Source organism: Camelus dromedarius, chromosome 27, assembly GCF_036321535.1.
Source record: "Camelus dromedarius isolate mCamDro1 chromosome 27, mCamDro1.pat, whole genome shotgun sequence".
NCBI lineage: Eukaryota > Metazoa > Chordata > Mammalia > Artiodactyla > Camelidae > Camelus > Camelus dromedarius.
The window spans coordinates 8,866,497-8,878,768 of record NC_087462.1 but is presented as its reverse complement, the minus strand read 5'-3'; the positions used below and the strand labels follow the sequence as shown (position 1 = coordinate 8,878,768).

At 55.8% G+C, this 12,272-nt stretch overlaps 1 protein-coding gene across 1 annotated transcript; it reads left to right on the top strand.

Annotated features, from left to right (window-relative positions):
* Positions 1-321: 321 nt before the first annotated feature.
* On the top strand, positions 322-11,423 carry RASAL3 (RAS protein activator like 3). The gene is made up of 18 exons (XM_031437492.2): positions 322-469; positions 599-933; positions 2,683-2,813; positions 2,974-3,052; positions 3,164-3,225; positions 3,598-3,668; positions 4,280-4,406; positions 4,493-4,591; positions 5,030-5,572; positions 5,933-6,077; positions 6,327-6,471; positions 7,340-7,576; positions 7,668-7,869; positions 7,976-8,094; positions 8,959-9,349; positions 9,626-9,783; positions 10,287-10,350; positions 10,457-11,423. The coding sequence occupies exons 2-18, from the start codon at positions 612-614 to the stop codon at positions 10,598-10,600; spliced, it is 3,039 nt and encodes a 1,012-aa protein (XP_031293352.2). The 5' UTR covers positions 322-469; positions 599-611; the 3' UTR covers positions 10,601-11,423.
* The last annotated feature ends 849 nt before the right edge of the window (positions 11,424-12,272 follow it).

Sequence of the window (12,272 nt, the reverse complement as noted above, 5' to 3'; positions counted from 1 at the left end):
CATTCTACGGCAGATGTACACTTGGGTTGTTTCCAGTTTGGGGGCTACTGTGAGTAGCACTGATGGGCATGTCTATTGGGTACATACCCAGCAGTGGCACTGCTGGGTCAGAGGAGAGGTGAACAGTCAATGGTCATAGATCATGCCAGTTTTCCAGCTTGGATGAATTGGTCTACACTCTGACCAGCAGCAGATGAGAGTTCCAGCATTTGGTCAGTGTGTGCACATTTCACAGAGAAGGCACCTGAGGCTCAGAGAGGGGCGTGTGCTTCCTCCTGGGCAGCGAGAGATTCTGGGTCCTGCTCTGTCACCTCCTCTCCTCTCGCATCCTGCCCCAACTGTGTCCTCCCAGCCTGGCTGTGGTGGGGCGGGGGTGGGACAGACAGGGTCACGTGGAGTTGCATTTAGCCGGAGGAAGCCAGGCAGGGTGCAGACGGCTGCTGATTCTGGGGCTGGTCAGGAAATCAAGGTAAGAGAGGGAGGGAATTTGGCCCCCAAGGGGGTTCCCTAGAGGTAGAGCTGAGAGTGAGGAGGGGGCCAAAATGCAGACAGCATGTGGGCAGACGCCAGGCAGAATTTTCACCTTCTCATCCTCCAGGAGAGTCCCCACCATGGACTCACACTCACCGAGCCAGGCCTCCCAAACCCAGCCTGCAGCCTCAACCCCGCTAACCTCCTACCGCTGGCACTCAGCGGGTGGTGGTGAGAAGGGGGCTGGAGGGTTCCGCTGGGGCCGCCTTGCAGGCTGGGGGAGGGCACTGAGCCACCAGGAGCCCTCAGTCAGCAGCCAGCCGGCCCCTCGCTCGCTGTTTCGTCGTGTCCTCTCTGCGCCCCCAAAAGAGTCTCGCACAAGCCGCCTCCGAATATCCAAGACCCTCTGGGGGAAGCATAAGAGCCCACCACTGGAATCGGAGCCAGAGCCAGAGGCACCAGGTACGTGGCCCCCCGACCCAGGTTGGGAGGCCCAGGTTTTGTCTGCCTCGGGAGCATCAGCCTTACAGACACAGGAAATTGTGGGGAGCGCAGAAACCTAACAGGAAGTGACTGGGGCCCAACTGGCTGCCCTCTTCCCTCTTTCCCCCTCACCCAGGGCCTGGGTATGGTGGGAGTGGCCAGGGATCTGTGGGCTGGTGGTCCAGCCTGGGGAAGGAACAGGGAATAGACGGATGATAGCACTCTCTGGATGCCAAATGGTCCCTGGCCCCCACAGGTCTCTCTTCACATTCAATGGCCCAGGCTTATCGTCTCCTGCCTGGATATCCATCTCTGCTGCCTCCTGCCCTCCAGCCACATATTAGTTTCTTCACTTCTTTGAACCTCAGTTTCCCCATAAGTTAAATGGGATTCGTGATTCCCACCTTGAAGGGTATTTTATTTCATTCACTCATTCATTCAGTCAGAGGTCTGTGAGCATTGACTGTTCCAGACCTGCCCTGATTTAGGCACTGAGGGACACAGCAGTGAATAAAACAGATTAAACTGCCTGCCCTATGGTGCTCATAATGTAGTGGGTGTGACAGTAAACAAGTAAACAAGAAAAGGACACATAGAGAGATCTAGAAGAGTAAAAACATCATGAAGATTGGAGATCACAGAGATAGCGCTGGCCTCAGGACCCAGCACATTTTATGTGATCTGTTAACAAGTGGGAATTATCTCTCATTGATTCCTCTGGTGGTGAAATGATAGAACAGACAGGTAATTTGAGAGGGTTGATTCAGCCCTTCTATTCCTGGAAGCTCATTTAATTCTCATCATTTGTATTCTCATTTTGCAAAAGCATCCCTTCAGCCAACCTCCAGGGTATCAGGTATTGCTCACTCCATAGGATCTGGTGAGAGCTCTCTAATAAGCAGACCTTCTCCTCCCCTGCTCAAACACCTCCCATGGCTCCCCAGTACCTCCAGGATAAAACTCCAGCTCCTCTGACACCCAAGGCCCTGCACTAATATCTTCCCTCCAGCCTCCAAGCCCTCCAAGCCCTTTCCCCTTTCCCTTTATTTCCCTGGGCCATGCCATGTGCCATTTCCCAGCCTTTGCTCAAGTTACTCTTGCCTCCATATGCTCCACCTCTGTTTGTCAAAATCCAATCTGCTGTCCAAGACCCAGTGTACACTTGCTCTCTCTGGGAAACCTTCCCTGACCCACTGCACCAACACCTCTCCCAACCCTGCCCTTTTTCTGTTCCTTACTCAAACTTTGAATACTCTTCCCCTTAGACTAGTTTGTTATGTAAGGAACCAAGGCTGCTGTCCTGTTTTTTAACCTTTTGGACCTACCCACTGTCTTGGCTAAGAGAAGAATGCTTGTGTCTGAAGCCCGGCTCAACTACTCACAAGCTGTGTGACCTTGGGCAAGTCACTCAACCTCTGTGGGTTTTCAGTTTTCTTCTTGGGAAATGGGGGTTATAATAACCCTTTGAATGACTTTTGGAGGATTAAATGAGAGAAGGCGTATGGAGTGGTAAACAAAGTACAGGGCACATGGTTGGTGGGGCTGTGTCCTCTACCCACTGCTGGTGAGGACAAGGCCCAGAGAGGGGTGCAGGCTCACCCAAACAATAGCCTGACATGGCTGCTGAGGGGTCGGGGGTAGGGGAGGATGTGAGCCTTGGTGAGTGGAGAGGTTGTTCTGAGGAAGAGGAAAGGATTACCAGGTCCCAGCACCTCCTCCTCTACCCAGAGCTGGAGCCAGAGCCGGAGCCCCCTGCCCCACAGATACCCGAGGCCCCCACACCCGACGTGCCTGTCTGGAACATTGGGGCCTTCGCCCTACTTGATGGGAGGCTGGTGCTGCTTGGGGGTGAGGAGGAGGTAAGAGGGGGCACACGGGTAAGAGGAGGGAAGGAGAGGAAGGGAGAGGGACAGACAGTGGGAAGGGGGATGAGAGGGAGGATAACAGAAAGGTGTCTGCCTCTCCCTGGGTCTGCCTGCCTGCCTCCCCTTTCTGACCACCCGCTCCTGTGGAGAACAGGGTGCTCGCCGGCCCCGGATGGGGAGCGCTAGCTCTGAGGGCAGCATCCAGGTGGCCTTGGGGAACCTCAGGGATCCAGGTAAGCTTGAGAGGTGGGGAGAGCAGGGGCATTTGGGAACCTGTCAAGGTGAGGCAGAATTCAAGATGATCCCACCCTCCCCCTCAACCTTACACTCCTGATCACCCACAGATCGGATCTCTGGAAAGACTGAGTCAGAAGCTGCTGGCCCCAACCAGGTCCACAACATTCGGGTGAGGCATCCAGTGGGGGTGGTGGAGAGGAGAGCAAAGACTTCCAGACCCTAAGAGGAGGAAGGGGGACTCTTCCTGGGTGATCTTGGGCAGGTCACTGACCCTCTCTGGGCCACAGTGTCCCTATTTGTCAAATGGAGCCAATGAGAGAAACTCTTTTGGGGGCTGTTTATGAGAAGTCCACAGAGAATGTAGGAAAGCATATAACTGGCATGTTAGAAATGGGAGCTGTTGATTACCTTTAATATTCCTGCTAACGTAGCCTGAGTTTGTGATCCCTCAAGACCAGCAGATCTTCCAGGACACCCTGGGGGGAAAGGAGCTGAGGAGAGAGTGTGGGGGTCTGCTGAGCTGACATCCCCCTCCCCACAGGGGTTGCTCAAGCGGCTGAAAGAGAAGAAAAAGGCCAGGTCGGAGCTGGGAGCCAGCGCTTCCCGGGATGGGTAAGGGTCTCTGAGATGCTGGGATTCAACAGTGTTCCCTCCCCCTCCTCCTGCCTATAATTCTGACCTTCACCAAATACCCCATGTGGCCTTCTGTGTCCTGCCCCATGTTGGGCCGTGCTGGGGCCACTGAAAGACCCTTAGCATGGGGCCAGCCCTCCCTCTGTTGAAGGGTGGGGGCAGAGTCTGACACAACAACTCTAAAACAGCAGCTAAGTCAACATCCCAGTCTGGAAGTGTCAGGGAAGGGACCCTTGAGCTAGGATCTGAAGGATAGTTGGAAGTTAACTAGGCCAAAGGGGCAGGAAAAGCATTTCAGGCAGTCAGAACAGCAAGTGCAAAAGTTAAGAGGACGAAGGAAATGACAAAAACAAGGCCAGTGTGACTGGAATTAAGTGATGAATTAAGTGGAGGGAAATGAGATCAAAAGGTGAAAAGGGCTGTACTATGCAAGTTCATGCAGGCCACCATGAGAAGCTAGGTCCATCCTAAAGCGATGGATTCAAGTCCAATTTACATTCAACTCCATCCTGGCCTCCTTCCACCCTTCAGACTGTAGGGGGCCGGGGGAGGGGCAGGAATGACAGCTTGTTCACCTGGGCCCTCCCCAGACCCCCCAGTGCTCTGGGTTCTCGGGAATCGCTGGCCACACTCTCCGAGCTGGACCTGGGCGCCGAGCGAGACGTGCAGGTCTGGCCACTGCACTCCAGCCTCCTGGAGGAGCCCCACTGCTTCCAGGTAAGTGCAGGCAACGGGCCACCTCACCCGACCCTTTGTCTCTACCCTTGGCCTCAACCGCACCCTTGGATCCCTCTCCTCAACAGGTAACGTGGGTGGGCGGGAGCCGCTGCTTCTCCTGCCGCTCGGCTGCTGAGAGAGACCGGTGGATCGAGGACCTTCGTCGCCACTTCCAGCCTAATCAGGTCAGAAGTGCGGAAGATCGGATACGGAGGCCCCTCCCACAGCCTGCGCCCCGCCCCTTCCACCCAAACATAAATCCCACCAGCGCCGAAACCCTGCCCTTTAGACTCACCCACCCTTCTATACCTTCGCAACCACTCCGAGACCCTGCTTCCATCTATTATCAGCCCCTCTCCTTTCTTCTCAATCCGAGCCCTATTTGCACCCAAAGCTCCGCCTAGCAGGCAGTCTCCAAGTCCCCACCCCGCGGCTACCCCTCCACACCCTGGGGCTCCGATCTCTCCGGGAGAGCCCAGAAAAGCTAGAGGGTTTCCGCATAGCCATCTTTGGACCCCCGTGGCCTCACTGTCTTCCCTCTGGGAGCACGGGCTCCGCTCTTCACCTCTGGTGCCCAATGTGGAGCACCGACGCCACGCTCCGGTCCCTGCTCCGGTCCGCAGGACAACGTGGAGCGGGAAGAGACGTGGCTGAGCGTGTGGGTGCACGAAGTGAAGGGGCTTCCCCGGACTGCAGCAGGGGCTCCGGGAGTGCGGGCCGAGCTGTGGTTGGACGGCGCGCTGCTTGCGCGCACAGCGCCGCGGACTGGCCCTGGCCAGCTCTTCTGGGCCGAACGCTTCCACTTTGAGGCTCTGCCGCCCGCGCGTCGCCTGTCGTTGCGGCTACGCGGTGCGGGCCCAGGAGACGTGGTGCTGGGCCGCGTGGCCTTGGCGCTGGAAGAGGTGGGCGTCCCCCGCGCGCCCGCCGCGGGCCTGGAGCGCTGGTTCCCACTGCTCGGGGCGCCAGCGGGCGCGGCGCTGCGGGCACGGATCCGGGCGCGGCGCTTGCGCGTGCTGCCGTCCGAGCGCTACAAGGAGCTGGCGGAGTTCCTCACTTTCCACTACGCGCGCCTCTGCGGGGCGCTCGAGCTCGCGCTGTCCGCGCAGGCCAAGGAGGAGCTGGCGGCTGCCATGGTGCGCGTGCTGCGGGCCACCGGTCGGGCTCAGGTGCGGCGCCGCGACGGCACGAACCCGGGTGACCAGGGGCTGGCCGATCGCGCGCTCTAGAGAGGGAGTTAGCGGGGACAGCACCTGAGCTGCACCTTCGAGGGGCGGGGCAGCTTGAGGGGGCTGGGCCTGAGCGTCAGCTGCGAGGGGCGGAGCCTGAACTGAGTCTCAGCGCTAAGAGGCCAAAATTTCTGCTTTGAGGGATGGAGGTTCCCGCCTGCTATGAGCTCCTGCATCAAGGGCTGGGCCTGGGCAGCAGCAATGAGGATGGGGCCTGTGTCCCAGGTGTGAGGGATCCCCCAAGCAGGGATTCCCCCTGCCCAGTCTTCGCCCAACGCAATGTGACCCCACTCTGCGCAGGCACTGGTGACAGACCTGGGCACCGCGGAGCTGGCACGCAGCGGAGGCCGTGAGGCGCTGCTGTTCCGGGAAAACACATTGGCCACCAAGGCCATCGATGAATACATGAAGCTTGTAGCACAGGATTACCTCCAAGAGACGCTAGGTGAGCAGGGTCGGGAGTCAGAGCCTCAGCTGGGCTGGGTAGGGCACCCCAGAGGATATCTGAGAGTACCAGGGTAACCTGGATTCTGGTAGTGGGTGGTGCCACGGGGGTGCTGAGATCTTGGAGGGAACTGAGGGTTCCCCAAGATATTAGGTGCCTCCAGACTAAGCTGGAGATAGAATTGAAGGCTGAATGTTGTGGGTTCTAGTTGTTATAGCTGGGTCCGTCTCTGGCTGTGTTGGGCTGCAGGGCAGGTCGTGCGGCGTCTCTGTGCCTCCACTGACAACTGTGAGGTGGACCCCAGCAAGTGCCCGGCTTCAGAGCTGCCCCAGCACCAGGCCAGACTGCGAAACAGCTGCAAGGAGGTCTTTGAGAACATCATCCACTCCTACGAGTAAGAATCAGGGCCCCAGCACCTGAGCCTGCCCCTGCCTCTCAGCCACTGTGCTAACCCTGACTCCAAATTAAGGTTTGCATATAAAACACGGGATGCCCAGTTAAGTGTGATACCATATTTGGGACATACTTATACTTAAAAAAAAAAAGGCATTCTTTTTTTAAATCTAAAATTTAAGTTTAACTGTTTATCTTAAAGTTTTATTTACTAAATCTGGCAACCCTTTCCCAATGTCATGCTACCCAACCCCAAGTAACCTGGGACCCAATTCCTTGTCTTCTAAATTACAGATGACCCCATATCCTAATTCCATGCCACCTGACCCCAATTAACATAGAACCTCAATCTTATGACCTCTGACTCCAGTAATGCCATATGCTCATTCCCATGACTGCTGACCTTAAGTGACCCTGTACACCCAATCCTATGTAACTGGGATGCCTGTGATTCCAGTTCCTTGACCTCTGACCCTAGGTTAACCTGTATGCCTAATCCCATACTACCTAGGATATCAATCCATGGTTTCTGAACCTAGGTGACCCTGTAACCCCAGTCCTATTCGACTTCATATCATGTGCTCTATCTAGCACCTCAATTTTATATCCAGTTAGAGCTATGTCCCAAGCTCACGACCTCTGCCCTCATGCGAACCTGTACCCCCAAATCTAAGATTACTGACTCCAGAAGTCACCACAATAACTACTCCATAAACAAACGCTGACCCCAATTGGACCTATAACCCCAATGTCTTCAATCCTGGAACCCAGAACACAGGTGTCTCCTGACCCATGACCTTAGGACTTTGATTATCCATGAACTTTATGCCCATATTCTCCCTCTCTGACCATTGCCTCTTCTTCCCTAGCTGGTTCCCAGCAGAGCTGGGCACTGTGTTTTCAGGCTGGCGAGAAGCATGCAAGGCACGGGGCTCTGAGGCACTGGGACCCCGACTAGTGTGTGCCTCTCTCTTCCTGCGGCTCCTGTGTCCCGCCATCCTGTCACCCAGCCTCTTTGGCCTGGCGCCAGAACACCCGGCACCCGGCCCGGCCCGCACCCTCACACTGATCGCCAAGGTCATCCAGAACCTCGCAAACCGTGCTCCGTAGGTGCTGGGAGGCTGGGGAGGGGGGAATGCTGGGGCCATGGGGGTGATAAATGCCTGACCTGACCCACCCAGTTGGGCTCTAACCCAGGTTCGGTGAGAAGGAGGCCTACATGAGCTTCATGAATAGCTTCCTGGAGGATCATGGACTTGCCATGCAACGTTTCCTGGACCAAGTGGCCATGGTGGATGTGGACACAGCACCCAGTGGTTACCAGGGCAGCAGTGACCTGGCCCTCCAGCTGGCAGTCCTGCATGCCCAGCTCTGTACCGTTTTTGCTGAACTTGACCAGGTGTGGCCTGAGCCTAGAGCCCAGAACATGAGGCAGGGAGGCAAGAGAGCAGGGAGCCTCTTGCCCTAGAGTACTTGCTCAGCATCCTCCCTGCATGCTTCACCAGGCAACCCGTGACAGCCTGGAACCACTGCCCACCATCCTGCATGCCATTGAGGAGGGCCGACCTGTACCTGTGTCTGTGCCAATGCGTCTCCCACCACCCCCAGCCCAGGTCCACTCCAGGTAACCTGCTTGCCTCAAGTCTGGTCCAATTCTGATGGTTGGGAGGGAGCAGGGGAAGGGCCAAAGGCACAGGGTCAGACTGGGGTCAGAGGTGAAGGCAGGATCACATCAGAGGTCAGAGACAACATCATGTTGGTGTCAGTGTCAGAAACAAGTGTTGAATGGAGTGTGGCCAGAGGGCAGGTACAAGGTCAGATTGGAATCCAAGGTGAGGATTATGCATGACAGAAGTCAGGAAGAGGTCACATCTGGGGTCAGAGAGAGAAAGTGACATTGGTCAGTGATGAGTGGCAGATTTCAGTGAGAGGTTGTGGATAGGATCAAATCAGAGGTCAGGTCAGGATCAGATATTAAGATACATTGTCAAGGGTCAGGGACAGGTTCATACTGTAAGAAGATTGAGCCCAGGGTCAGATGGAGTCCAGGGTTATGGGCAGAGTCATATTTGGGGTCAGAAGTCAGGGACTATGATCTTTCAGGAGGCTGAGACAGGCTCAGTTTAAGGTCAGAGACTGGGGACAAGTGGGAGTCAGATTGGGAAGGAAGAGGGTACCACTGTGAGCAGAGGTCAAGCTCAAGCAGATTGGAAGCAGAGGTTACAGAGAGGACCAAGTCAAGGGTCACACTGTGTCAGAGTTCAAGGACAAAACTAGAGAGGAAGCAAAGCTTAGATTGCTGTTATGTCAAAGGTCATAGAGAGGACAGTATTGTCAGAAGCCCAGGATCAGAGGTCAAAATGTGATCCTATTAGCGACAGGGTCACAGAAGTAACAGATCAGAGGTGAGGTTATTTCTGGAATTAGGTAGAGATGGGGTCAGCTCAGGAGCCAGTGGAAGGTCTGAGCTCCACCGTTCCACCCCCAGCTTCTCTGCAGGGGAGAAGCCTGGCTTCCTGGCCCCCCGGGACCTCCCCAAGCATACTCCTCTTATCTCCAAGAGCCAGTCCCTGCGCAGCGTTCACGGCGCAGGTAGTTGGGTCCGGCAGCGGCCAGACGAGGAGCGGCCCCAGCGGCTGCCCCGGCCTGTGCAGCGCACGCAGAGCGTTCCGGCTGGTCGCCCCGCTCGCCGCCGCCCGTCTGCTGGGCCTCGGCCGCGACCCAAAGGCTCCCTACGCACGGTACCCGCGCCCCGCGGCCGGCCCTGGACTGGGACCTCGGCCTCGCTGCCTCGGAAGTCATCAGTGCCCTGGCAGCGCCATCTGGATCAGCCAAGGGACAGAGACCAGTCGCTAGGCACCCACCGACCCGTGGGCAAGGTGAGCTACAGCCCAGGTCCGCGTACAGAATGGGGAGACAGGAACAGGAAAAAGACTGAAAGATGGGCAGGTCTTGGTTCAAATACCGAGCTCCCTGGGCTGTGTTACCCCCCAGGCCTAGTCCAACCGTCTCTGGGCCTCCGTTTCCTCCTCTGTACAACGAGAGCGTTGTTCGCCAACAGTCAGGTCAGTTAGGAGGCAGAGCGCAAGGGACAGGGAGGTCAGGGTCTTTGGGGAGAAAGGATGGGACAGGTTACAGTTGCTCCCTCCACACAGCTGGCAGAGCTGCAGTGCGAGGTGGCCGCGCTGCGCGAGGATCAGAAGGCGCTGTCCAGCCTCGTGGAGTCACTTGGCACCCACATTCGGGCCTTGAGTGAGCAGCAGGAGCAGCTTCGGAGTCAGCTTCAGGACCTGGATTCCAGGCTCCGTGAAGGGTGAACCCCGCCCTTTCCATTAGCTCCGCCCTCAGATGAGCTCGCTATAAAGAGATTGGCTCAGGGCCCCGCCTCCTAGTTAGTCCTACCGAAACCACGCCTGGCACAATCACATACCCTCTGCAAGGCCCGCCCCAACACAACTGTCTAAGGCCTGCCCCAAGCTCCACCGTCCCCAGGTCCCTGGGAGGTCCTCTCTTTCAGGCCCTTAATCAGCTCCTCCCAAACAGGTTGGGCCAAACCGCCTGTTTCTCAGTCTGGGCGCGACCCCACCCAGGACTGACCAAGCCCCGCCTCCAAGGGTTGGTTGGTCCTTTCATTCCAGCCATTCCAGGCTCTAATTCAGTAGCCTCTTCTTCATGCGTATCTAGGCCCGGGCCCCCCAAACTGGAAAACTCTTCCTCTAGCCCAAGCCCCGCCCCCAAGTGTCTGACTCTCCGACCCCGAGCTGGAGTGGAGTTTCTCAGCCTCTGACTCTTCCCCCTTGCTCCTGATCCCCACAGGACATCGAAGTTGGATCCAGAGCGGGACCCTTCAAGCACTGAGGACCACAGGCTGAAAAGTCTGGTGAGACCCCTGCCCGAGCCTAGTGGCAGATCTGGGCTGGGTGAGGGAACAAGAGTTGGGGTGGAACCTTCCCCTGACTCCGAGCCCACTGCTGCTGCCTCTCCAGGAGCGCCGCCTGGCTGAGATAGAGAGTACTCAGGCCCAGCTGAGGGATACTGTCCAGAGCCGACAGCTTCTTCCCAGGACATCGGGTTCCCGGAGCCAGTCCCTGCCCCTCAAAGCACCCTGCATCAATGGAGACACCACTTGAACTGCCCACTCCGCCCTACGTGCTCTGGGAGCAGAGAGAAAGCTGTCTTGGGGCCTGTCCAACCCCTGCCTCAGCCCTACGTGGCCTGCAGTAAGGAGTGGAGCTGTACGTTCCAACCAGTCTGGCACCATGAGGTTGCCCAGTAAAATCTTGATTTCAGTAAAAAAAAAATCGATGTTTTTTTTTTTACCCCTAAGTGTTGCCAGTCAGAAAGCAACCCCCCTCCCCAACTCAGCTCTCCCAAACTCTCCTCTAATTGGAGGTCTCATGGAGGGAAGTGATGTAAGGAGATCCTCACCAGTTAAGTGACCTTAAACCCTCACTCTCTCAGAACCTCAATTTCCTTATTTGTAAAATGAATCTAAAGTTCCGTACACAATAGAAGACCCATAATTTAAAGTGTTCGATAAAAGGTATTTGTCATTGTTAGGGGCAGCACCTGCTTCTCAATGAAGCCTGGATCCCACCTCCACTGACTCCCAGATCCCAGATGAGAGCATCTTCCTAGGGCCCCAAATCCCACATCAGTTCCCTCATGGCAGCCAGGGCATAGGTCTGGGAGGCAGATGAAGAAGGAGTGGGTAGGTATGGAGATGGTTGAGCTCTGTGGGTGTTCATTGGGAAAATGAGTGGACATTTGAATCATGGGTGGGTGGATGAGTGAGGGGTTGGGTGGATAGGACAATAGGCAGGTGAATAGGTTAGCATTTGCAAGATGTTTATCCTGGTACGTGAGTAGTTGAGTAGGTAGCTAGCTGGGATGGACATGTCTGCCTATAAAAGGCCTGGATCATAATAGAAAATAAATGTTTGAATTAATTGAGTAAGCTGTTATACAAACTGTATGCACATTTGTACTCTGGTCTCCTGAGTCTGTTGAGCTGAGCAGTGGGGAAACAATAATGAACTAGACAGACAGAGACTCCTGCCCTCATGTAACTTACACTCTAGCGGAGGAGACAAACAAACAAACATGCAATTGGTAGATGGGTGTCTGCGTGACTGGGTGAAAGGATATATGTAGAGATGGGTGGATGCTTGCTTGGTTGTATGGATAAGTAGGTATTTACTTGGATAGTGGATAGATAAGTAGGTAGATGCGAGGTGGACTGTTGGTTTGAGTGGGTATTTGGATGGATGGATGGATGGATGGATGGATGGATAGGTGGTTAGTTGACTGGATGGGTAGATAAGTGATGGAGCCAGTGAGTGTGGGGAATGATTGGGTGGGGAGTAGGTGGGGAGATGGATGGGTGGTTAGATATGTGGATGGGTGGTGGGTGGGAGAAGTGGCAGGCCTATTATGTGTGCATTACTGGGTAGTCCTGGAGACTGATACTGGGGTTTGGATGGAGATGAGGGGCTTAGCACTGGGGACCTAGGGCAGCTCTAGGGGCAGAGAGGTACTAAAGTCCAATGTGGATGATAGGGAAGGAGGGAATGAGCTTGTGGTTGGAAAGTAGCTGACTGGGGCAGGGGACTGAAGGCTAAGGACTGGCCGACTGGAGTCCTCACAATGACCTGTAAATGACCCGTGGAGGAACTTCTCTGTCCCTTCCCCACTCTTCTGGTGCTACCAGCGGGTTTAGCGTGGGAAACACCAGTAAGGTGATGAAGAGTCATTGGGGGCAGGAGGACAAGAGTGTTGTCATGGTAACAGAGCCTCTCCAGG

Coding starts and splice junctions, on each gene's coding strand:
- RASAL3 (XM_031437492.2), top strand. CDS start 612: ATGGACTCACACTCACCGAGCCAGGCCTCCCAAACCCAGCCTGCAGCC. Junction 3,226..3,597: donor ACCAGGTCCACAACATTCGG/GTGAGGCATCCA, acceptor CCCTCCCCACAG/GGGTTGCTCAAGCGGCTGAA. Junction 9,784..10,286: donor GATTCCAGGCTCCGTGAAGG/GTGAACCCCGCC, acceptor TGATCCCCACAG/GACATCGAAGTTGGATCCAG.